The sequence below is a fragment of the Salmo trutta genome, chromosome 13 (genome assembly GCF_901001165.1).
Source record: "Salmo trutta chromosome 13, fSalTru1.1, whole genome shotgun sequence".
NCBI lineage: Eukaryota > Metazoa > Chordata > Actinopteri > Salmoniformes > Salmonidae > Salmo > Salmo trutta.
In genome coordinates, this window is record NC_042969.1 from 45,113,606 (window position 1) to 45,141,118 (window position 27,513).

The window sequence follows — 27,513 nt, forward strand, 5'->3', positions numbered from 1 at the left end:
TGGAATTTGTTCATCTTTTATTTTGGATGAAAAAAGGCACTTCACAAAGAAAAAACAAACGACAGCCAAACAGTCCTGTCAGGTATTCTAACACACTAAACAGAAATTAACCACCCACAAAACCCAAAGGAAAACAGGCTACCTAAGTATGACACCCAATCAGCGACAACAATGTACAGCTGTCCCTGATTGAGAGCCATACCAGGCCAAAACAAAGAAATACAAAAACATAGAAAAAAGGACATAGAATGCCCCAAAACACACAGAAAAACACCCCCTGCCACGCCCTGACCAAACTACAATAACAAATAACCCCTTTTACTGGTCAGGACGTGACATATAGTAATATTTTCTGCATTATATCCCCCCACGATACCTTCCCCCATGGACTTGAAATCCCCCACAAACTCCCTTAAAATAGTGTCACCAAATCTGGCAACCCTGTTTAGCTTTCGCGATATGGTTAAGCTATGCAGTAGGCTTGTATGTGGGGTGATGATCTTTGAGGTAATAACGTTTTATTTGCTTTGATTTGTCAAAAACTGTAAATGACTTGTCAAGTCATGTGCTCCAGTTCTTGTCTACAATGTAACAAGTAAATCTAAGATTTGTAATATGCTGAAATGTAGCCAAACTAAGTTCATATTTTTCAGGTAATGGGCGCTGCCTTCTTCAACTTCGACTTTGTTTATTTGCATCTTATAGTGAATGACATTCTGGGATTAGGGAGTTTTCGCTTGTCAAACATAAACAAACATGGTTGCCATCATAAAGAACATATCTGCTGTTAGCTTACCTCTTTTCGAAACAATATTACATTTCCTTGTGCTCACCAGAGATGTGGTACATTATAAACAAGTCTAGCTGTTAGGTCGCTAACTTACGTTTAGTTTTTTGTCCACAACCTGCTATTTTGACTGGTTTATGAAATGAGTTTGGCTGTGGATGTTTTCTGTGAGATGTTTAGATGAAGTTCGCATTTATCTTTTACATTGCAACACCTTCATTTCCCATCAGTACAAAACATTGTTTCGATGCTTTTCAGACAACAATGCTGTTCAGACACATTTAGACACTCAACTGTCACCAAATTGTACCCCTAATCAGCAGATGACTTCCATATTTTGATATGGTAATACAGTATGTTTGTGCATGTGTGTATTGTGTACATGTGTTTGGTTCCAACTCACCCAGCAGGTGTTTAAGGACAGCCTGGTTCTGGTCCCAGATGCTGTTAAAGGTGCTCCAGCGAGAGCGTCCATCAGGGAGGGGGTTCTTGCGGACCCAGCCCCCGCAGGCATACTGGTAGAAGTCTTGGCAGGGGTCGGCGCTGCGGTCCAGGGCCTCTACGATCTTACTGGCCACCGTAATACAGGCCTCGGTCAGACACAGGCTCCGCGCTGGGTCTGGTGTCAAGGTAGAAAAACAGATTTCTGTAATGCTTTATAAAGCCTGCTGGTATAATGCTTCATGATGTTATTATAATGCATTGTCACAAGACTTTTGTCACAAGCATGTATGACCCCATAATGTCTTAATAATCATTCATAACGATACTGCTAAACACCAGCCAGTTGAAATGTTGATACACAGAGAGACCATAACATATTATAAAGACGTAACCCCTGTGTGTGTGTGCTTATGTGTGAGTGTGTATTTGCATGTGTGCGTGAGTGCGTGTAACCAAAAGCCTCTCACCTTTGTTGTAGCGTATGCCCAGTGTGACGGCACATCCAAACAGGGCGAGGAGAGAGGCGAGCAGCACGCCAGCCAGCACCACCTCCATCTGCGTCCTCCTGCCCAGGGGACTGAGGAGCTGGATGCCGCCCTTCCGGAAGCCAACCTGTGGAAATACATGAGTCAGAGACAGGAGAGAGGATGGGATGACATCACAAGTACCACAGACATAGTCAAGAGGGCCTCCATTCATGCAGAGCTGTGGTGGAGTTCTAACACTCCCTGCACATGTCACATATACAAATCTCCCCATTGGAGACCGGGGTTTGATTCCTGTGTCCACCCTTCCTACAGTTTTTTACCCACCTGCCTGAATATATAAAAATATATATATACATTTTAAGCCTCCATTCCTATTTCCGAGTGACTTTCTAATGAATGAAATACCACTATGAAGTTAATCTTGGAACCGAGAACCCAATTTCGCATGATCACTGGCCAGCTCTCGATTTGGCATTCACGCCGTCACGAAGCACTACCATGAAGTATCAATTTAGTGTAGTTTTAAAAAATGTAAACAATGACATTGCTTTGCACTTAGTAAGGGTGGATGTGGGGGTTGAACCCCGGTCTCGGGTGGGGATTAAAAATAAATACGAAATTACTAGCACTAACTTTGCTGATAGCTACTTTATTGAGGAACAATTAACTTCCTATAACTGAGATATGTAGTTGTCCCACCTATGTCACACCCTGATCGGTTTCACCTGTCTTTGTTCTCATCTCCACCCCCCAGGTGTTTCCCATCTTCCCCACTATATCCTTTGCATTTATATCTGTGTTCTCTGTTTGTCTGTTGCTAGTTCGTCTTGTCAGGTCTTACCAGCGTGTTTCCCATTTTCCTGTTTTCTCAAATTTCTGTTTACTAGTTTCCCTGGTTCTGACTATTCTGCCTGCCCTGACCCCAAGCCTGCCTGCCGTTCTGTACCTTACTGACTCTGCCCTGGATTACGGACCTCTGCCTGCCCTTGACCTGTCTTTTGCCTGCCCCCTGTTTGGGTCAATAACCATCTGTGATTCTAGCTGTCTGCATCTGGGTCTTATCCCGAGTTCTGATAACCTAGCCGTCTTAAGATGAATGCACTAACTGTAAGCTGCTCTGGATAAGAGCGTCTGCTAAATTACTAAAATGTAAATTTAAAATGGGAGTAGTATACAGTATGTGACTCAGAGACTGACATTAAAGTCTGAAAGACACTTCCTAATCGGATAAGCCAGGAGTATTTTTTGGTTGCACGAACATTATGATCACTTGACTGAAAATGTAAATGAGCTACTTACGCCCAGGAGTGCCATATACACTGAGTATACCAAACATTAAGACCGCATTCCTAATATTGGGTTACACAATCCATGTCTCAATTGTCTGAAGGCTTAAAAATCCTTCTTTAACCTGTCTCCTCCCCTTTATCTACACAGATTGAAGAGGATTTAACAAGCGACATAAATAAGGGATCATAGCTTTCACCTTGATTCACCTGGTCAGTCTATGTCATGGAAAGAGCAGGTGTTCTTAATGTTTTGGAATTATTTGTATTTTGGTTGTTATCAGTAAAACAATTCTCAGAGCAGACTCAACTTTCCCAACTGCCATAGATGCTATAAATTGTTTCAATTAAACAATGAGGAGGAACCAGAAATGTCAGTTTTAGGCTATTGGAATTCTTTGCCGTTTGGTTTTAACTTGTTTTATTACCTGCCCAATGGGGCAACCACAGAGCAGGCTCAACTTGCTCAACTGCTCAGTTCAATTGCTACAGGCAATAAGGCAAACCTTAATGTCAATCCCTGTTACTAGCCAGGAGCGTTACCGCTGGACCACAGGCTCTGCACACATTACATGTCTAAAGGTAATGTGCTACTACTGTTTATCTGCAGTGATAATCAACTGAACCTTCTACACACTTTTCCTCAGACAATAATGTCCTCTTTAAAATCAGTACTGTACATCTATGTGTCACTGGGCGTATATATGATGACACTTAGTTCTGACTGTTTACAATGACATTTCAAGGACCACATTCAAGAGAAAGCAAGAGACAGACATGACAAATCCATTGTCCACACAAAAAAACGATATTTTCCGACTATTTTCCCCTTTCTAGTCTTCCTTTTTTATGGTTTCCCACATAACATCATACTTTCATGAAGTATTTTCTGTTTCTCATTGTTGGGCTAATCTAACAGGAGTTTAAGCCCAGATTCTGTGTAATAATGCTCCGGGTGAAGTTTCCCCTAGGTACCTTAACCATTAGTGGGGAAAATGAAAAACTGACCCATGATCGGCGTACAAGTCAAATTCACCCTAGTCCTATAATAAACACACTGACATTGTGTGGCTTCTCCATTTTCATTTCATCACCTCTGACCCCCACACATCAACCAATGAGCTCAGACTGACCTCCACACTGTCCGGAGACATGCCCCCATCGGCTGGGTTGTCTGCCACCTCCTCCTCCTCCTCCTCAAACGTTGCGCGCTTGTAGCTGGACATCTGCATGGGGAAGAAAAGAAGAAAAGAGAGTTAGCATCAAAAATAATAAAAGATAAATAAAAAACAAGAGAGTAAGCAGTGCAGAGAGAAAGCAGTGCAGAGAAGTGACAGGACTTCATATCAGTACCAACTTGGAATGACGGAATGTATTAGTGAAAACAACCAGGCCACCCATGAGAGAGAGGGAGAAGAATGGAAAAAGGAGAGAGATCCCCCTGCGGTTTCTCATCCCTGCCATTCCGTCACACTGCATTACCCCCTCTTCGCACACTAAGTTGTGTGTGTGTTTAGTGATGGAAAACAGAACACAAGAGTATGTGTTTGTATGTCCTGATCTTGATGTGTTGGGTGAAACGTTCTGATGATAGTCATTTCTGTCCTTTGTAGAATGATCATCATGTGACTACTACATCCTCTGTAGCATGGTCATCTAGTGACTTCCCGGTTCTTTGTAACATGGCCCTCTTGTGAGTGGCCCCTGAGCTGAGCCAGACACCCCCCACTCAGAACAGAGCAGCAGACTAAATACAGGAGCGTCAGGGGATGGATCCCAATCCTTGTGCTTAATTAACCTTCTCAGGTTATAACATACCACACGCACAAGCACTGACACACACACAGTGTTCATTTAACAATGGATAACTACAGTAATGTTTGATTTACACAGGCAAATCTAAATAATGTCCTCGACAGCCTTGGTTTCTCAAATGATTGCCTCGCCTGGTTTACCAACTACTTCTCTGATAGAGTTCCGTGTGTCAAATCGGAGGGCCTGTTGTCCGGACCTCTGCCAGTCTCTATGGGGGTACCACAGGGTTCACAGGGCTCGTCTGGTTAACCTCCAGACGAGCTTCAATGCCATACAACTCTCCTTCCGTGGCCTCCAACTGCTCTTAAAAGCAAGTAAAACTAAATGCATGGTAACAAACCGATCACTGCCCGCACTTGCCCGCCCGTTCAGCATCACTACTCTGGACAGCTCTGACTTAGAATATGTGGACAACTACAAATACCTGGGTGTATGGTTAGACTGTAAACTCTCCTTCCAGACTCATATTAAGCATCTCTAATCCAAAATTAAATCTAGAATCGGCTTCCTATATCGCAACAAAGCATCCTTCACTCATGCTGCCAAACATTCCCTCGTAAAACTGACCATCCTACCGATCCTCGACTTCGGCAATGTCATCTATAAAATAGCCTCCAACACCAAAGCCCCATATATTACCCACCACTGCGACCTGTACGCTCTCGTTGGTTGGCTTTCGCTTCATACTCGTCGCCAAACCCACTGGCTACAGGTTATCTACAAGTCTCTGCTAGGTAAAGCCCCGCCTTATCTCAGCTCACTGGTCACCATAGCAGCACCCACTCGTAGCACGCGCTCCAGCAGGTATATCTCACTGGTCACCCCCAAAGCCAATTCCTCCTTTGGTCACCTTTCCTTTCAGTTCTCTGCTGCCAATGACTGGAATGAACTGCAAAAATCACTGAAGCTGGAGACTCATATCTCCCTCACTAGCTTTAAGCACCAGCTGTCAGAGCAGCTCACAGGTCACTGCACCTGTTCATAGCACATCTGTAAACAGCCCATCTATCTACCTCATCCCCATACTGTATTTATTTAGCTCCTTTGCACCCCAGTATCTCTACTTGCACATTCATTTTCTGCACATCTTCCATTCCAGTGTTTAATTGCTATATTGTTATTACTTGCCACCATGGCCTATTTATTGTCTTAACTCCCTTATCTTACCTCATTTGCACTCACTGTATATAGACTTTTTTTGTTTTCTTTTTTCTACTGTATTATTGACTATGTTTTGTTTATTCCATGTGTAACTCTGTGTTGTTGTATGTGTCGAATTGCTATGCTTTATCTTGGCCAGGTCACAGTTGCAAATGAGAACTTGTTCTCAACTAGCCTACCTGGTTAATTAAAATAAAATAAAAAATGCATGGTTAGGTTAAAAACAACAAAAGTTAAGACAACGTAATAATTCAAAGCAGAAGTGTTCAAAATTAAACAAATTCATTGGACCAGCGCCAGAGCGAAAATGACGGAGTGAATGGTAGCCATACAGAAAGTTCGCCATCAAAGTAGAAAATAAAACACAATCGTAGTGTATTTCAGCTAACTACTCAGCAAACACATAGCATAACTGTTTTACTGCCATTCTATTTATTTAAATGTGTAGAATGGGCTAATGCGCTGGTCTAATGAATGTGTTTATTTTCGAATGCTCAGCATGGAATTATTACGTTGTGTTAACCTTCATTAGAATCAGTGCTTCTACCTTCCCTCAAATACATTAACTGTCTTCTGTGAATACAAACATAGTTGCATAGAAACACCAGCGCGCTCCACACCAAAGTCCTTAACATACCACATACCTCAGCCAGTTAAAAGCACTCTCCTCATCACACAGATAACTCCATAACAGTCTCTGTATGACACTAAGTCTAAGAAGGCAGTTTGAAAACACTTCCCTGTAAGAACCATTCCAGCTGGCAGAATTTGGAACGTGACATCTTTATGACAACATTTTCTGGTTGAAAAGAAACCATATAAACAACATGGGATGGGAAAGACATATTATGGTTGCTATCAGGTCATAAAACCAGAAAAATATGTTAACAAAATGTCCTTATACAACTAGTATCCAATCCAACAGATGACGTCATAAAAAATGTCACTGCAACTGGTTTTGCCCCCTGGGATATTACACTGATTCACCAGACACGTTACGCCCCATATCCTCTTTTTTCTTTCTCTCCCTCTCACCTGTGTCGGTTTTTCTAGGGGACATTTCTACTTTTCCGAGAAGAGCTATTCCTAGGTATCTGATCATCTATGTCTGTTAATTTCGCACTGTAATCATACTGTACTGTCACATGACGATCAATCAACACGAGAACCTTCTGCTTAGTAAGTTTTTCCTTAGACATGCTCCCCCCCTCTCTCTCTCACACACACACACAATGAACATCTTCCTCTGCCTAACATTGTTCTGGATGTCCCCAGCTAGTGAACCCCATCACCTCTAAATAATCTCCTCTAAAAACAACGCACGTAAACAAAAAAATCCCAAACCCGTGTATAACAAGACAAAACAAACTAAGGGGAGCACACTAGCTTAAAGAGACATAAAACAACAATAGTTCCTCACCAGAACCAGTCACACACACACTGTCTGTAGATATTCTCACAATGGTCCCCACCTGATGATGTTCCTCCCCTGCTCCCCTTCCCACAGTCTGCCTCCCAGAAGACCCTTCTCACCAGGTTAATAAGGAATGTGACAGGAAGATAAGTTAGAATCATAAAGCAGAAGGCTGTCAGGGAGGGAGGAATTAATTGTATGATGCTGGTGTGGTGGGTGGCTGAAGGGAACCAATACATGACTAACATAGGGGGAACCGCAATACAGAGTGTACTAGTGGTGCGTCTGTCTGTCTGTTTATTATGGATCCCCCAGCTACTCTTCCTGGGGTCCAACAAAATTAAGGCAGTTTATTAAATTTAAAAAAACATTACAATACATTCACAGACCGTGTGCCCTCCGGCCAATACTCCAGCACTACCACATATATACAGTACAAAATGAATGTGTGTGTGTGTGTGTGTGCGCGTATGCATGTGTGTGTGCGCGTATGCATGTGTCTGTGCCTATGCATGTGTCTGTGCCTATGCATGTGTCTGTGCCTATGCATGTGTCTGTGCCTATGCATGTGTCTGTGCCTATGCATGTGTCTGTGCCTATGCATGTGTCTGTGCCTATGCATGTGTCTGTGCCTATGTTTGTGTTGCTTCACAGTCCCCACTGTTCCATAAGGTTTTTTTCAACAGTTTTTTAACACAAGTTTTACCAGCAGCAGACTATGATTGATAAGGCCGCACTGAAGTCTAACAATGTGTCTCTCTGTGCATGCGTGCATGTCTGCATATGAGTATGTGCATGTGTGTGAGACACCGAGAGGGTGTGTGTATGCTGTAGATAAGACACAGAGACTGAGTTGTAGATAAGACTGGGTTAGTATTCTTGTTGGAAACTGATAACGGCTCAGGCTACTAAGGAAACCAATGGTTTCCAAAGTGACGATGATGGCCTATTGATAACGGTATGTGTGTGTATGCGCACCAAGGCAATGGCTACGATACAGAGGAGACAACAATGACAGCCCATTAAAGCCAACTGCTATCGGCTATTGATTGACCTGATGTAAATGTAATAGTGTGGCACTGATGTTAGCTTTGTGGATAGCCATCTGTAAAAAAAATAAAATCACTGACAGAGAGACTAACATCCCTTTTCTACAGTGAATGGCTCTACACACACACACACACACACACACACGCACAGTAGGTGACTGATATTTACTCTGGCTCCCTCTTTCTCTCTGAAAACACTCACATCCTCAAAAGAGTACAACTGAATCAAGAAATGGTTCCTTGTAGATTACTTTTATGAAAATCCTTTGAGACACACGCACGCACATCTACCCACACACAAAGTACTCTCTGTATGACCTTTCCAATAGGCTACTCTCAAAATCTTCCTTTCATCCGCCCACATCACACCCATTGACCATGTTCCTCTCTCCTTTACGCCCCCTCACCACTAATTTCCTCCTATCCAAAGCCATCACCACAAAATAGACTACCTTTCTAGGAATCATGTGAGCTCTACTCATGGCATTTCTATCTACAATATTCAGTACGCTGCGTTCTCCTGATCACGACCCAGCTAGGAAAAGGATGTATGCCTGGTAAACCTTAGTCTCTTCAAACAGCCACTTCATCTATGAGTCCATAAACAAAACCCCATACTAAAGATACTGAGCACACTTCATGTCCCTAGCTAGTGGGTGTATTGTTATCACATCTTAAACTGTGACTTGGTATAGGACCCAGGCTATGTACCAAATTACACCCTATTATCGATTTAGTGCACTACTTTGACCAGAGCCCATAGGGGTCTGGTCAAAGTAGTGCACTAAATAGATAGAGATCGACCGATTATGATTTTTCAACGCCAATACCAATACCGATTATTGGAGGACCCAAAAAAAAGCTGATACCGATTAATCGGACGATTTTTATTTCTATATTTGTAATAATGACAATTACAACAATACTGAATGAACACTTTTATTTAACTTAATATAATACATAAATAAAATCTATTTAGTCTCAAATAAATAATGAAACATGTTCAATTTGGTTTAAATAATGCAAAAACACAGTGTTGGCGATAAAGTAAAAGTGCAAGGCGCTGTGCTTCAAGCATTGCGAAGAGCTGCTGGCAAACGCAGGAAAGTGCGGTTTGAATGCCTATCTTTGCGCAGTCAGACTGCTCTATCAAATATCAAATCATAGACGTAATTATAATATAATAAACACACAGAAATACGAGCCTTAGGTCATTAATATGGTCAAATCCGGAAACTTACATTTCAAAAACAAAATGTTTATTCTTTCAGTGAAATACGGAACCGTTATCGAACAGGTGGCATCCATAAGTCTAAATATTGCTGTTACATTGCACAACCTTCAATGTTATGTCATCATTATGTAAAATTAATTACGGTCTTTGTTAGGAAGAAATGGTCTTCACACAGTTCGTAACGAGCCAGGCAGCCCAAACTGCTGCATATACCCTGACTCTGCTTGCACAGAACGTAAGAGAAGTGACACAATTTCCCTAGTTAAAATAAATTCATGTTAGCAGGCAATATTATCTAAATATGCAGGTTTAAAAAAATATACTTGTGTATTGATTTTAATTAAGGCATTGATGTTTATGGTTAGGTACATTGGTGCAACGACAGTTTTTTTTGCGAATGCGCTTGTTAAATCATCACCCGTTTGGCGAAGTAGGCTGTGATTCGATAAATTAACAGGCACCGCATTGATTATTTGCAACGCAGGACAAGCTAGTTAAACTAGTAATATCATCAACCATGTGTAGTTAACAAGTGATTATGTTAAGATTGTTTTTTATTAGATAAGTTTAATGCTAGCTAGCAACTTAGCTTGGCCCCTTGCTGCACTCACATGACTGGTGGTCAGCCTGCCACACAGTCTCCTCATGGAGCGCAATGTAATCGGCCATAATCGGCGTCCAAAAATGCTGATTACCCATTGTTATGAAAACTTGAAATCGGCCCTAATTAAAATCGGCCATGCTGATTAATCGGTCGACCTCTAGTCTGGTCAAAACACTATGTAGGATATACAGTCAGGTACCATTTTGGAAGTAACACAAACAAAGAAATGCAGTAAATCCCCACAGCCATTTGTAGTGAAGAGTGATCCTGTTTTGTGATTATTATTACCACCATTATCATTTATTTCTGGATGGGTCCATGGCCGGGGAAGACAAGCAGTCTTTTCACCGAGGCTATAATATGAATCATGAATGTGGAGCGGCCAATCACATAGGCTGTTGCGGGAACAGCTGGAGGGTTCAGGTGGGGTCAGAGGAACGGGGATGACGCTGAACATGTGGGGCTGCTTTACTGGAAATTAGAACGCAACGATGCCAGTAGGACAGCACCTGAGAAACAATCCCCAGAACTCTGTATGAGAAGTAAACAGTTTCTAAACATTTCCCGAACTACGTAATAGACCAGCATCCTGTCCGGGGGGGGGGATACTTATATATCAAGCTACCTCACGCTGCAGAAACAGGAGATAGCCAGGCAGGATCCTTACTAGTCGAATGTACAGTATATACGTAAGTGGTAAAAGACAATTATTGTTATTATATTTTGTTATTCCAGTAAAATGTTGATGACAATTTCCCTGAGATGAATGTTGTATATAATGCCCTACAGGCAATTCTGGCTCGGACAAGGCTTACTTACTAACATTCTAATCTAGTGTATGAGGAGTAACCAGTACAAAGAACCGAAACTCAGTGAAGTGAAGTTAGGCTGAACAACACAGAGAGGCCTGCACTGCAGGGCTGGGTAACAATTGGAGTCAGTGGAAGCTGCTGAGGGGAGAACTGATCAAAATAATGGCTGGAATGGAGTGAATGTCCATCCTCCCATCAGCAGCCTCCATTGGTTAGAGTATGTGCAACAAATTACTATGGTAAAGGTTAGAGTTACCTTTAGGAGTTGCAATGTTCACACACACACATTCAGTACCAGTCAAAAGTTGACACCTACTCATTCAAGGGTTTAGCTTAATTTTTACTATTTTCTACATTGTAGAATAGTAGTGAAGACATCAAAACTATGAAATAACACATAGGGAATCATGTAGTAACCAAAAAAAGTGTATTTACACGGCCGGATAAAAAACGTACCCGATTTAATCTGGTTACTACTCCTGCCCAGTAACTAGAATATGCATATAATTATTGGCTTTGGATAGAAAACACCCTAAAGTTTCTAAAACTGTTTGAATGGTGTCTGTGAGTATAACAGAACTCATATGGCAGGCAAAAACCTGAGAAGATTCCAAACAGGAAGTGACCTGTCTGACAAGTTCTTGTTCATCTTGGCTCTTTTTATTGAAGACTGAGGATCTTTGCTGTAACGTGACACTTCCTACGGCTCCCATAGGCTCTCAGAACCCGGGAAAAAGCTGAATGATATCGAGGCAGCCCCAGGCTGAAACACATTAGCGCGTTTGGAAAGTGGCCGATCAGAGGGCCATTAGACTAAGGCTCGTGCACGAGGGGATCCCATGCTTTTACTTTCTCTCTCGTTGAATGTAAACAGGCCTTGCCGGTCGGAATATTATTGCTTTTTTACGAGAAAAATGGCATAAAAATTGATTTTAAACAGCGGTTGACATGCTTCGAAGTACGGTAATGGAATATTTAGATTTTTTTGGTCACGAAATGCACCGTGCTCATAACCCTTATTTACCCTTTCGGATAGTGTCTTGAACGCACGAACAAAACGCCGCTGTTTGGATATAACTATGGATTATTTGGGACCAAACCAACATTTGTTATTGAAGTAGAAGTCCTGGGAGTGCATTCTGACGAAGAACACCAAAGGTAATCAAACTTTTCTAATAGTAAATCGGAGTTTGGTGAAGGCTAAACTTGCTGGGTGTCTAAATAGCTAGCCCTGTGATGCCGGGCTATCTACTTAGAATATTGCAAAATGTGCTTTCACCGAAAAGCTATTTTAAAATCGGACATATCGAGTGCATAGAGGAGTTATGTATCTATAATTCTTAAAATAATTGTTATGCTTTTTGTGAACGTTTATCGTGAGTAATTTAGTAAATTGTTAGTAAATTCACCGGAAGTTTGAGGGGGGTATGCTAGTTCTGAACGTCACATGCTAATGTAAAAAGCTGGGTTTTGATATAAATATGAACTTGATTGAACAAAACATGCATGTATTGTATAACATAATGTCCTAGGTGTGTCATCTGATGACGATCATCAAAGGTTAGTGCTGCATTTAGCTGTCTTCTGGGTTTTTGTGACATTATATGCTAGCTTGAAAAATGGGTGTCTGATTATTTCTGGCTGGGTACTCTGCTGACATAATCTAATGTTTTGCTTTCGTTGTAAAGCCTTTTTGAAATCGGACAGTGTGGTTAGATTAACGAGAGTCTTGTCTTTAAAATGCTGTAAAATAGTCATATGTTTGAGAAATTGAAGTAATAGCATTTCTAAGGTATTTGAATAACGCGCCACAGGATTCCACTGGCTGTTACGTAGGTGGGACGATTTCATCCCGCATACCCTAGAGAGGTTAAACAAATCAAAATATATTTTAGATTCTTCAATGTAGCCACCCTTTGCCTTGATGACAGCTTTGCACACTCTTGGCATTCTCTGAACCAACTACACCTGGAATGCTTTTCCACCAGTCTTGAAATAGTTCCCACATATGCTGAGCACTACTTTTCCTTCACTCTGTGGTCCAACTCAAACCAAACCATCTCAATTGGGTTGAGGTCGGTTGATTGTGGAGGCCAGGTCATCTGATGCAGCACTCCATCACTCTCCTTATTGGTCAAATAGCGCTTACACAGCCTGGATGTATGTTTTGGGTCATTGTCTTGTTGAAAAACAATTGATAATCCCACTAAGCGCAAACCAGATGGCATGGCATATCGCTACAGAATGCTGTGGTAGCCTTGCTGTTTAAGTGAACTTTGAGTTCTAAATAAATCATTGACAGTGTCACCAGCAAAGCACCATCACACCTCCTCCTCCATGCTTCACGGTGGGAACCACACATGCAGAGATAATGCGTTGGAACCAAAAATCTCAAATTGGGACTCATCAGACCAAAAGGACAGATTTCCCGGGTCTAATGTCCATTGCTCGTGTCTCTTGACCCAAGCAAGTCTCTTCTTATTATTGGTGTTCTTTAGTAGTGGTTTCTTTGCAGCAATTCGACCATGAAGGCCTGATTCACGCAGTCTCCTCTTAAAGTAATGGACTGTCGTTTCTCTTTGGTCTTTTACCAAATAGGGCAATCGTCTGTATACCACCCCTATCTTGTCACAACACAACAGATTGTCTCCAACACATTAAGAAGGAAAGAAAACCCCTCAGGGGTGCGTGCTCAGTCCCCTCCTGTACTCCCTACTCACTCATGACTGCACGGCCAGGCACGACTCCAACACCATCATTAAGTTTGCCGATGACACAACAGTGGTAGAACCTGATCATTGACAACAACGAGACAGCCTATAGGGAGGAAGTCAGAGACCTGACCGTGTGGTGCAAGGACAACAACCTATCCCTCAACGTGATCACTGACAAAGGAGATGATTGTGGACTACAGGAAAAGGAGGTCTGAACACGACCTCATTCTCATCGACGGGGCTGTAGTGGCACAGGTTGAGAGCTTCAAGTCCTTTGGCGTCCACATCACCAACAAACTAAAATGGTCCAAGCACACCAAGACAGTCGTGAAGAGGGCACGACAAAACCTATTCCCCCTCAGTAGACTCAAAAGATTTGGCATGGGTCCTCAGATCCTCAAAAGGTTCTACAGCTGCACCAACGAGAGCATCCTGACGGGTTGCATCACTGCCTGGTATGGCAACTGCTCAGCCTCCAACGGCAAGGTAGGGTGAACGGCCCAGTACATCACTGGGGCCAAGCTTGCTGCCATCCAGGACCTCTATATCAGGCGGTGTCAGAGGAAGGCCCTAAAAATTGTCAAAGACTCCAGCCACCCTAGTCATAGACTGTTCTCTCTGCTACCGCACAGCAAGCATTACCGGAGTTCCAAGTCTAGGTCCTGAACATCTAATCAAATGGCTACCCAGACTATTTGCATAGCCCCCCCCCCTTACGCCGCTGCTACTCTCTGTTATTATCTATGCATAGTCACTTTAATAACTCTACTTACATGTACATATTACCTCAATTACCTCGACTAACCGCTGCCCCCGCACATTGACTCTGTACCTGTACATAGCCTCGCTATTATTATTTTACTGCTGCTCTTTAATTATTTGTTACTTTTACTTTTTTGTGTTTTTCTTAAAACTGCATTGTTGGTTAAGGGCTTGTAAGTAAGCACTTCACTGTTGTATTCGGCGCATGTGACAAATAAAATTTGATTTGATGTGAAATTACACAAATTAACTTTTAACAAGGCACACCTGTTAATTGAAATGCATTCCAGGTGACTACCTCATGAAGCTGTTAAGAGAGAAGGTCAAGAGTGTGCAAAGCTGTCATCAAGGCAAAGGGTGGCTACTTTGAAGAATCTAAAAATATTTTGATTTGTTTAACACTTTTTTGGTTACTACATGATTCCATGTGTTATTTCATAGTTATGATGTCTTCACTATTATTCTACAATGTAAATAAAAACCCTGCAATGAGTAGGTGTGTCCAAACTTGTACTGTACACACACACACAGGCCTACTCCTTGGGGCTAAATCCACGGGGTGTTCTTCCACCTATACCTAAACGGGATCCAGAGAGTATAGGTTTCCGTATTTGTGTGTGTATATCTGCACGTGTGTGTCTATGTACATAAATGGGTAAGAGTGAATCTGCATGCGTGCTTGCCTGCCTATGTGTGTGAGAGACAGAGAGACAGAGAGACAGAGAGACAGAGAGACAGAGAGACAGAGAGAAAACCCGTGCTGAGGGAGGTGAAGGGAAGGGAGAGGTTTTCCCGAGCTGCAGGAGTGGTGCGGGACTTTCACTGTGCGGAATGTGATTGTTTGAAGTGGTTTCCTGAGGAGTGTTTTTGAAGGAAAGTGACATTGGTGGAGTTCACCCTGGCACAGCTCAGCCTTCTGCCCCCAAGAGCTGGAAATACAGTCACCCCCCCATCTCACTTCACCACTGTATCGCCACAGTCCCCCACACACATATGCAGGCACGCATACATGCACGCAGGCACATACACACGCACACACATAGAGATGATACACATTCTGTTGTATAAACACATATACAGTTATCATGTTATACACATACTCTCACGGAAACAAAACCTTCTTTGATTGGGTGAGATGAGGAGGACTCGCTGACTAGAATACTAAGCAAGAGAAAATGACTGCGGGACTGCGTGAGAGAGCGATAAGGAGGACTATGGGAGAGAGGAGAGAGGGTGACACACAAAGAGAGAAGTATAGAAAGAGAGAGGGACAGACAGAAAGAGAGAAAGGGGGACAGAGAGAGAAGGAGAGTGAGGGAGAAGTAAAGAAAGAGAAAAGGGAGAGAGACAGACAGACAGAAAGGGGGGAAATAGAGAGGGACAGAGAGAAAGAAAGAGAGAAGGGGAGGGAGGGGGCAGTTTACTACAGGACCCTGATCTCCCCTGAGTGTAGGTGCTCAGACACACAGACGCCATGAGACATGGGCGAGGTCCAACTCATTAAACACAAATAATCACCAGCATCACTCTCAAGCACACACACAGTAAAGACACACACACAAACAAATACTAAAGCTGTGTTTCACTGTGACTTGCCAAGTTGCCTGGGGAAATGGAACAAATAGAAGTCACAAAAGTCTTAAACTTAAATGTAATCTATGTATTCCCCAAAAGTAATGATTTATCATGAGAGGGCCATAAACAACAACTAGTAATGTTGCATACTCTAAGGTGAAAATCTAACTTTTCTGGTAAAAATCGTTAAACTGCTGTTGTGTAATCACTTTTGAGGACACAAGCTCAAGAACACAGTACAAATATGAAATACGGCTTGAATACGGGTTGAAATTACTTATATTTTTTTCTAAATGACTAACTATAAGATTTCACCTGCCTTATAACTGTAAAATACATATTTATATATTTTGCATTAGAGAAAACGTGCATATTTTCTAAAGGTCCCTCTTGATCAAAACATCTGTCCCCATTGCTGTGAATGTCAAAGAGCTCTAGCTTGGATCCCTGAACTCGTTAGGAACTCACCTTTCATCTCATATTAATATTGTCCATCTATGAAACATAGCACTTTCTATTTGTTAAAAATCTATTAATTATTTTTGATTACTGGCTACAAATCGATCTCTGAATGTGCTACAGTGTCGAAACTACTCTATCCTGCTGCGTTACGATGTAAGGATTCCAGGCATATGCGTTGTTAGTTGGTGTGATGTATGGATCAGCCAGGAGTTGATGGACAGTCAGAATAGCGAATGAAATGCTAGGAGGGACATCCCAGCTTAAAATGGTGTCAGATTTCACATCCTGCTTCACACAGGCAGAATTTACATACTCCTGTGTCCGTGAGAAATCAGGGCTATCGCTCAATGCAAGCCATTTCGATCTATGGTATCCAAATACCAGTTTATAAGCGAAAATGTAAGTCTGAACCGGTACCAGAACCTTGATGGTCTCCAAAACAGGGGACTTTAAATCTAAGAGGATATATAGTCCCACACATGCACACAATGATAAAATAGTCACACACACAGATCCACATTGACACAGTTTGCTCATAAAAGGAAGTTGTGAGTGACATTTTCCAGATGCTCATCCCTGTCAGCTGTGAATGGAGAGGGTCAGTGCTGCATCTGGGGATTACTCAGCGCCCACACACACACACACACACACACACACACACACAGGTCTTGTACAGCTAACCTTGTGGGGGACACACAATTCAATCCCATTCAAAATCCTATTTTTCCTAACCCAAAAACCTAACCTTAACACTAACCTAGCTCCTAAACCTTAATGTAGTTCAAACACTAATTCTAACTTGAACCCTAAACCCTCTAGAAATAGAATTTGACCTTGAGCTGGTCAAATTTTTGTTTGTTTACTTCTGGTCCCCACAGAATAGTTAAAGAAGTCCACAGATACACACCCTGGTGACAGGAATTCTTCACTGTCCCTCGAGGCGTCTTGAAAGCTGAGATCAGAGGTCAGGTGATCTTCCTTAATCACCAGAGACCGGGAATGCGTCCCAAATGGCACCCTATATAGTACACTACTTTTGACGCACACTACTAGGGAGTAATTTAGGATGCAACCCTAGGTCTCTGGGGTCACAGCGCATGCACACACACACACACAAAGTCTTGACCAACTAACCTTGTGGGGACACACAATTCAGCCCTATTCAAAAACCTATTTTTCCATAACCCTAACCCGTACCCTTGTCCTAACCTTAACGTTAACCTGAAAACCTAACCTTAATCCTAAACCTAACCCTAAAATTAACCCTAGCTCCTAACCCTACAGTACCAGTCAAAAGTTTGGACACACCTACTAATTCAAGGGTTTTTCTACTATGTCGAATAAGAGTGTGCAAAGCTGTCATCAAGGCAAAGGTTGGATACTTTGAAGAATCTCAAATATAAAATAGATTATGTTTAACACATTTTTGTTACTACATTATTCCATATGTGTTATTTCATAGTTTTGATGTCTTCACTATTTATTTATTTTTAAATTGTAACCTTTATTTAACTAAGCAAGTCAGTTAAGAACAAATTCTTATTTACAATGACAGCCTACACCAACCAAACCCAGATGATGCTGGGCCAATCGTGTGCCGCCATATGGGACTTCTAATCACGGCCAGTTGTGATACATTCTAGAATCAAACCAGGGTTTCTGTAGTGACGTCTCAAGCACTATAAATATAGTGCCTTAGACCGCTGCGCCACTCAGGAGCCCAACGAGTAGGTGTGTCCAAACGTTTGACTGGTACTGTAATTCTAACCTTAACCCTAATAAATAGCATTTGACCTTGTGGTGACTAACAAAATGTCCCCAGCTGGTCCAATTAGTATTTTTTCACTATTCTTGTGGGGACTTCTGGTCTCCACAAGTATAGGTAAACACACACACACACACACTAGCCTCTGCTACAGTGAAATAACAAACCAAACACACACTGCACCCTGGGAACATCTGAACGGTTGCTGATCTGTACCTAGGGGAAACAGGCAGGGTCATTGAATTAGAAACACTGTCAGGAAACTGACCTTTTACCTCTGATATAGGATCTGTAACAATGACAAAATGCCAAAAATGTCTCTTTCAGCTAATCTAAAAATGACGTTTAAAGTCAATAGTGAGAACGGCAAAGACATCAGACAGAAACAAAGCCGCACAAAAGAGGAACTCTCTAACATAAATAAACACCAATGCTTTAGGATCTGTCTTAAACTTTAGGATCGATTATTTCTTGCCCCAACTTCAAGTTGACGGTTATGTCAATATTTTAGTGTAAACAGTTATATTGCAACAAACATAAGCACGAAACAATTTCACCTATAACACATCTGTCCCTTGCATCACCAGCATAAATATATATATACACACACACTAATCAGTGCAGCCAGATGTGGGTCGATTTTGTCCTTAGAAGCACTAAGTAAATAATGTCCCTCTCTTTGCTTACATCTCAGAGCTAACACACTCCCTGTCCCTCTCTCACCACTTCAGTCTTTGACCTTCACAGACACTCACACTGGACCCTCAAATGATAGTGTGTTTTTCTGTGTAGATGTGCATATATGTATGTGTGTGTGCACGTGCGTGTGTGTGCGTGCGTGTGTGAGGATCTATGTCCTGTACCTTTTCAAACCCCTTTATCTATCAGCCCACTGCGTCCTGGACTGGAGGGCAGAGCGCTGCTCACACACACACACACACACACACACGTAGGACACACACACACCGAATGCTGCTCACTAGCGACACAGAAACGGAAGTCAGGGTTCAGCAATCTCCCTTTCCTCTTTTCTTCAATTCGTGACCTTTCTCTCTTCTCTCTGAAAATGAGTCCAAGCCAAAGAGTCACAACAACTCCCTCCCACACAAACACTTTTTATTGCCCCTAGCAACAGCCTAACACACACCCCGGCACGGCGCAGCACAGCTGTCAACAGCTGGTTTAAGGGCAATAAGCTTATTCTCTCAGGTTAGAACAATCATACGAAAGAAGTAGGGAGATAGAAGAAGAGAGAAAAAGAAAGAGATGGAGGGATAAATGAGAACATTTCCGCTTTACTTACCTTTAATAAAGTATTCACGAGTTAGTCCTTACACTTGTTCTCTCTCTCCCCCTCTCTTTCTCTCTCACTCTATGCAGAGTTAGTGAATGACTATAAACACTGAGCACAAAGCAATTGAAGAGTGAGGGAGGGTAGGAGGAAGACAGTGGGAGTGAAAGAGGGCGAGTTACAGCGTAAGAGAAAGCAGACAGACCGCAAGAGCAAGACAGAGAGGGATAAAATGAAGGAGGAGAGGTGGGATTCTGCTAAGGAGATGGGGGTGGGGAGGACAAACAAAGAAAGAAAGAAGGTATAGGGATTGACAGTGTGAGATGAATATAACTGATTTGATATACTTCTTAGAAAAGGAGAGGAAAAAGGGGAATTACACAGAACAAGCATTGACGATGAGATAGAGAAGTGAAGTAGAGAAAGCTGGATGGGTCATTTTAGCCCATAGAGGGGAAAATAACAGAAAGTTCCAAGAGTGAGAGAGACAGACAGGTAGAGAGAGCAAAAGACAGACACATACATACATACAAGCCTGGCAAGAGAAAGGCTATTTCATCTTTTCGTCAGAGTTTTCCTGTTCTTGCAATCATTTTACAAATTGTGGAGTATATTAAACCTAGGTTTGGTATCTGTACTGACAATAATAACACGTCCATTCATTCATGGAGCGCAACACTCTTAGAAAAAAACAGTGCTATTTAGAACCTAAAACGGTTCTTCGACTATCCACATAGAAAAACTATTTTTGGTTCCATGTAGATCCCATTTCTTTGGTTCTACATGGAACCCATAAGGGTTCTGCCTGGAACCAAAAAGGGTTTTCCTATGTGAACAGCCGAAGAACCCTTTAGGAACCCTTTTTTCTAAGAGTGTACCAAGTCATTCATCTATTCAGTGGCCAGTCATCTTGCATTTCCATACCTCTACCCATAGAGGGCGTCCTCCGCCCCCTCCCCTCCCTGGTTACAGTCAGCCACCACAGAGAGGTTGCATTCCAAATGGAACGCTATTCCATATATAATGCACTACTTTCAGCCAGAGTCTGCATGACTGTTGTTGTTCGCGCACAGAAAGGATATTCTCTTCTCTGCTGAGAACAAAATGCTGCCCTAATTAAGCTAGCCACTTGAGCATACTACGAGCGCTGTAAATGAACAAGCACAACAAACAAAACCAGGGAGGCTGCCACACTCTTATGTAAATCTTACATAAGCAACACTACTCCAGTATTGTTGAAACACTAAGCTTATCATGCTTTAATTGATGTGCATCTGTAAAAGGCTGACGAATTTTGTGCGTATGCACACATGGATGCACGCATGCACACACAGAGACACAAGCTCAAACAAACAAACGTACACATTTCCCTCTTTCCGTCTCAGTCCAACAAACACACATTACAGATGTCATTCCTCTGTTTGTTAGTGTGTGTACACTGAAAAAATACACGCTCTCTGTTAATCTCTCTCTCCTGTTTCTCTCCTCCCCTGACCCCTACATGTCCCCTTCAGTGCGTCATAAATTAAAGAGAACAGCAGAGTGAGAGAGTTTAAGAGAGGGAGGGGCAGACGGGGAGAGGGAGGGAGACAGTAGAGTCCTCCCAATGGGGAGAGGATGACGTCACTGATCTAGGCATCAAGGTTACTCCTCTTTCTCTTGCCTCTATCCTCCACAGAGAGGAAGGAGGGAAGATGACAGGGAGGAAGGAGAGAAGGCTGGAGGAAAGAGCGAAAGAAAGACAGAAAGTGGAGGACATCAGAAGAATATTCCAGATAAGAAAAAGGACAATGTCCGTCTCTTCAGAAAATGTCAAGGATTTCCCCCGTTGTTTGGCTCCTTTAATAGGACATGTGGCCCTCGTGCCCCTTTACAGTGGTGTAAAGTACTTCATAAAAATACTACTTAAGTAGTTTTGGTGGGGGGGGGGGGTACTGTGTTTGCAAATTATGTCTGAGTGTTGGAGGGTGCCCGTCTGTCCGTAAAACATATGAAATAAAAAAATAGTGCTGTCTGGTTTGCTTAATATAAGGGATTTGATGTATAGCATTTACTTTTACTCAAGTATGACAATTGCGTACTTTTTCCACCACTGCATTTAAGTACATTTAAAACCAGACTCTTTTAAGATTTTTACTCAAATAGTATTTTACGTGAGTCATTTTCTGTTAAGGTATCTTTACTTTTACTCAATTTGACAATTGAATACTTTTTCCACCACTGTGTGAGTGCAATAACCGTGTTCAATTCTCCAAGTGTCTTGTACAAACACACTGTACACAGTCCGCAAGTCTACAAGATTTCAAGGGAACTACGTAGATACACTACATGACCAAAAGTATGTGGACACCTCATTACAAAATCATGGGCATCAATATGGAGTTGTTCTGCCCTTTGCTGCAATAACAGCTTCCACTCTTCTGGGATGGTTTTCCACTAGATGTTGGAACATTGCTGCGAGGACGTGCTTCCATTCAGCCACAAGAGCATCAGTGAGGTCGGGCACTGATAATGGGCGATTAGGCCTGGCTTTCAGTCGGCATTCCAATTCATCCAAAAGGTGTTTGATGGGGTTGAGGTCAGGGCTCTGTGCAGGCCAGTCAAGTTCTTCCACACCGATATCGACAAACCATTTCTGTATGGACCTCGCTTTGTGCACGGGGGCATTGTCATGCTTTGTCAACAGGAAATGGCCTTCCCCAAACTGTTGCCACAAAATTGGAAGCACAGAATAATCTAGAACATCATTGCATGTTGTAGCATTAAGATTTCCCTTCACTCGAACTAAGGGGCCTAGCTTGAACCATGAAAAACAGACCCAGATCATTATTCCATTCCACCAAACTTAACAGTTGGTATTATGCATTGGGCAGGTAGGGTTCTCTTGGCATCCGCCAAACCCAGATTCGGCCGTCGGACTGCCAGATGGTGAAGCATGATTCATCACTCCAGAGAAAGTGTTTCCACTGCTCCAGAGTCGAATGGCGGCGAGCTTTACACCACTCCATCCAACGCTTGACATTGCGCATGGTGATCTTAGGCTTGTGTGCAGCTGCTCATTCATGGAAACCCATTTCATGAAGCTCCCGACGAACAGTTCTTATGCTGACGTTGATTCCAGAGACAGTTTGGAACTCAGTAGTGAGTGTTGCAATTGAGGACAGATAATTCTTTTGCGCTTCAGCACTCGGCGGTCCCATTCTGTGAGCTTGTGTGGCCTATCACTTTGAGGCTGAGCCATTGTTGCTCCTAGACATTTCCACTTCACAATAACAGAACTTACAGTTGACCGGGACAGCTCTAGCAGGGCAGAAATTTGATTAACTGACTTGTTGGAAAGGTGGCATCATATGATGGTGCTGAGCTCTTCAGTATGGCCATTCTCCTGCCAATGTTTGTCTATGGCGATTGCATGGCTGTGTGCTTGATGTTATACACCTGTCAGCAACTGGTATAGCTGAAATAGCTGAATCCACTAATTTGAAGGGGTATACTTTTGTATATACACCACTGTTCAAAAGTTTGGAGTCACTTAGAAATGTCCTTGTTTTTGAAAAGCACATTTTGTTGTCCATTAAAATAACATCAAATTGATCAGAAATACAGCACAAACTGGCTCTAACCAGAATAGAAAGAGGAGTGGGAGGCCCCGGTGCACAACTGAGCAAGAGGACAAGTACATTAGAGGTCAAGTTTGAGAAACAGATGTCTTACAAGTCCTCAACTGGCAGCTTCATTAAATAGAACCCGCAAAACACCAGTCTCAACGTCAACAGTGAAGAGGCGACTCCGGGATGCTGGCCTTTTTGGCAGAGTTCCTCTGTCCAGTATCTGTGTTCTTTTGCCCATCTTATAATCTTTTATTGGCCAGTCTGAGATATGGCTTTTTCTTTGCAACTCTGCCTAGAAGGCCAGCAATGCTGAAGCTCCAGATACTCAACTTGTCTAAAGGCCAGTTTTATTGCTTCTTTAATCAAAACAACAGTTTTCAGCTGTGCTAACATAATTGCAAAAGGATTTTCTAATGCTCAATTAGCCTTTTAAAATTATAAACTTGGATTAACTAACACAACGTGCCATTGGAACACAGGAGTGATGGTTGCTGATAATGGGCCTCTGTACGCCTATGTAGATATTCCATTAAAAATCATCCGTTTCCAGCTATAATAGTCATTTTCAAGATGAACATTGTCTACAATGTATTTCTGATCAATTTGATGTCATTTTAATGGACAAAAAAAGTGCTTATCTTTTAAAAACAAGGACATTTCTAGGTGACCCCAAACTTTTGAACGGTAGTATATGAACATATACTTACATTAAATACTTAGTAGCATATACAATACATATTGGACGACAACACACATAGGCAAAAAGTGGTGTTCCCCCTAGGTATGTTTTAGGTATTATATTGCACAGGCAGGATAGTGTAGATAGACAAAGAAGTGAGGAGACATTTGTGAGACAAAGCTGTGGTGGGATGAGGATTCCATCCCATGTAGACCAGCAGATAAGTGCTAAAAGGCGATGGTGTTATCCACTAACCTAGAAAAACCGCAGGCCACAAAAAATTGACTTTTTAACCTAATTTCTATGGGGCCCTGAGTTTTCCCTGAGCATGTGACCTTACAGGGGCCTAAGGTTATAGTGTATAACTGAGGCCCAGAGTTGTTTCTGGTCAGGTCATGTGGTCAATAAAAAAAAACTTTGGGCCCTGCTCATACCTACAACTACCCCCTCATGCCTATTCACCCCTCCTCTCTTGTCCATCTCAGGTGCTACAGTGCAGAGTTGGCAGAATGTTAAACAACCAGATCAGGAAAACACAGAGAGAGCAATGTTGTCAGATGACAAGGAAGGAGTAAGATTTGCCAGGAGAGATGTTATGGAGGAAGAGAGGGAAGTAGAAGGAAGAGGACTTAAAATATGTCAGAGAGAATGTACATAAAAAGCAGTAAACAGAGGAAAAGAAAAACAGACCCCAACCCACTTTAGGATACATGCTAAAGTGGATGACAGTCAGCGACAAATGGGGAGTGTTTTGCAAGTCTTGATGATGAGCTTGCATAGGGTTATTACATTATTTTGTAAAATCTCAAATTATGGCACCCTTTTCTCTAGATCGTGCACTACGTTTGGCCAGCCCTTTGTAGGAAATAGGGTGCTATTTAGGACAAGGGCATTGACCTCCCCAGCCCTACCGATGGAGCCAGGACAGATGGAGAGTCTCGCTTCAGACAGGAAGGAGCTCACCCCACCGCCCTAAGGCAGGACACACACGCACACACAGGATACCCAGCCCTGATAAACCCCTGGTTCAGGTCACTCAAGGGCCTCCTTCTCCAGCCATCACTCAGTCTTGGCCTTTTCCATCACGCCCTCAACTGGCCACCGCAAAGCAAATGCTCACACTTTACTTGAGGCTACACAGAAACGTATGACAATGTATATGCGTTTTGCTTCAAAAACATGGTTAAAAAAAACCTATAATTTTGATCTCGATCTCATGACAGGGATGGTCAGTCCTTGCATCTATACATCTGTCTATGAATTTCAGAGTGCTAACATTTCTCCAGCCCCCTCAGCTGTTTAAGAAAACAAGTGTTTGGGTTCCGGCTTTGTTGCTTTTCGAATCTTGGATTGTCCCCTTTAAAACCTGTTGGGGATAGGGGGCAGTATTTGCACGGCTGGATAAAAAACGTACCTGATTTAATCTGGTTACTACTCCTGTCCAGAAACAGGATATGCATATAATTATTAGCTTTGGATAGAAAACACCCTAAAGTTTCTAAAACTGTTTGAATGGTGTCTGAGTATAACAGAACTCATATGGCAGGCAAAAACCTGAGAAGATTCCAAACAGGAAGTACCCTCTCTGACCATTCCTTGGGCTTCTTGCCTCTGTTTATTGAACATTTAGGATCTTTGCTGTAACGTGACACTCCCTACGGCTCCCATAGGCTCTCAGAACCCGGGAAAAAGCTGAATGACGTAATTCAAGGCCCAGGCTGAAACACACTAGCACGTTTGGCAAGTGCTCTATCAGAGGGCCATCAGACTGAGGCGATAGCATGCTTTTACTTTCACTCTCTTTGTAATAAAAAACGATTTCCCGGTCGGAATATTATCGCTTTTTTACGAGAAAAATGGCATAAAAATTGATTTTAAACAGCGGTTGACATGCTTCGAAGTACGGTAATGGAATATTTCGAATTTTTTTGTCACGAAATGCGTCGTGCTCGTAACCCTTATTTACCCTTTCGGATAGTGTCTTGAACGCACGAACAAAACGCCGCTATTTGGATATAACAATGGATTATTTGGGACCAAACCAACATTTGTTATTGAAGTAGAAGTCCTGGGAGTGCATTCTGACGAAGACAGCAAAGGTAATAACATTTTTCTTATAGTAAATCTGACTTTGGTGAATGCTAAACTTGCTGGGTGTCTAAATAGCTAGCCCTGTGATGCCGGGCTATCTACCGAAAAGCTATTTTAAAATCGGACATATCGAGTGCATAGAGGAGTTCTGTATCTATAATTCTTAAAATAATTGTTATGTTTTTTGTGAACGTTTATCGTGAGTAATTTAGTAAATTCACCGGAAGTGTTCGGTGGGAATGCTAGTCACATGCTTGTCACCTGCTAATGTAAAAAGCTGGTTTTTGATATAAATATGAACTTGATTGAACAGACATGCATGTATTGTATAACATAATGTCCTAAGATTGTTATCTGATGAAGATCATCAAAGGTTACTGCTGCATTTAGCTGTGGTTTGGGTTTATGTGACATTATATGCATTATATGCTAGCTTGGGTGTCTGATTATTTCTGGCTGGGTACTCTGCTGACATAATCTAATGTTTTGCTTTCGTTGTAAAGCCTTTTTAAAATCGGACAGTGTGGTTAGATTAACGAGAGTCTTGTCTTTAAAATGCTGTAAAATAGTCATATGTTTGAGAAATTGAAGTAATAGCATTTCTAAGGTATTTGAATAACGCGCCACGGGATTCAACTAGTCCAGAGAGGTTAATGCTTTTGGGGTGCATTTCCTCCACATTGTAAGCATGTATAGTATAGCATCATCATCATAATGATCCTAAATTAAATCAGTTGAAAATTTGCTAGACAGAGATATCATAAGCCTTATAATAAGTTATATAAATGCAACAATTTCAAAGAATTTACTGAGTTACAGTTCATAAAGAAATCAGTCAATTTAAATAAATAAATTAGGACCTAATCTAGGGATTTCACACGACTGGAAATACAGATATGCATCTGTTGGTCACAAATACGTTAACAAAAAAGGTAGGGGTGTGGATTACAAAATCAGTCAGTATCTGGTGTGACTACCATTTGCCTCATGCAGCGCGACACATCTCCTTGACAGAGTTGATAAGGCTGTTGATTGTGGGCTGTGGAATGTTGTCCTCTCCTCTTCAACGGCTGTGCGAAACTGCTGGATATTGGCGGGAACTGGAACACTATTGTACACGTCAATTCAGAGCATCCCAAACATGCTCAATGTCTGGTGAGAATGCAGGCCATGGAAGAATTGGGACATTTTCAGCTTCCAGGAATTGGGTACAGATCCTTACAACATGGGGCTGTGCATTATCATGCTGAAACATAAGGTGATGGCGGCGGATGAATGTCACTACAATGGGTTTCAGGATCTTGTCACAGTATCTCTGTGCATTCAAATTGCCATCAATAAAATGCAATTGTAGTCATTGTGCGTAGCTTATGCCTGCCCATACCATAACCCCACCGCCACCATGGGGCACTCTGTTCACAACATTGATATCAGCAATCTGCCCAGTACAGCTAAAACCGAGATTCATC

General features: G+C 42.2%; 1 protein-coding gene across 3 annotated transcripts in view; it reads right to left on the reverse strand.

The window, feature by feature from the left end:
- Positions 1–27,513, reverse strand: part of LOC115205829 (endothelin-converting enzyme 2) — a 77,587-nt gene that overhangs the window by 45,621 nt on the left and 4,453 nt on the right. For 2 of the 3 annotated variants that reach the window (XM_029772174.1, XM_029772173.1), the window contains exons 3-5: positions 4,139–4,231; positions 1,699–1,843; positions 1,191–1,406 (exon numbers count right to left, since the gene is read on the reverse strand). In XM_029772174.1, coding sequence (XP_029628034.1) covers positions 1,191–1,406; positions 1,699–1,843; positions 4,139–4,231 — 454 coding nt within the window. Of the gene's footprint in view, positions 1–1,190; positions 1,407–1,698; positions 1,844–4,138; positions 4,232–19,675; positions 19,840–27,513 lie in introns of those variants that run through there. The other variant, XM_029772175.1, reaches the window with a different exon arrangement.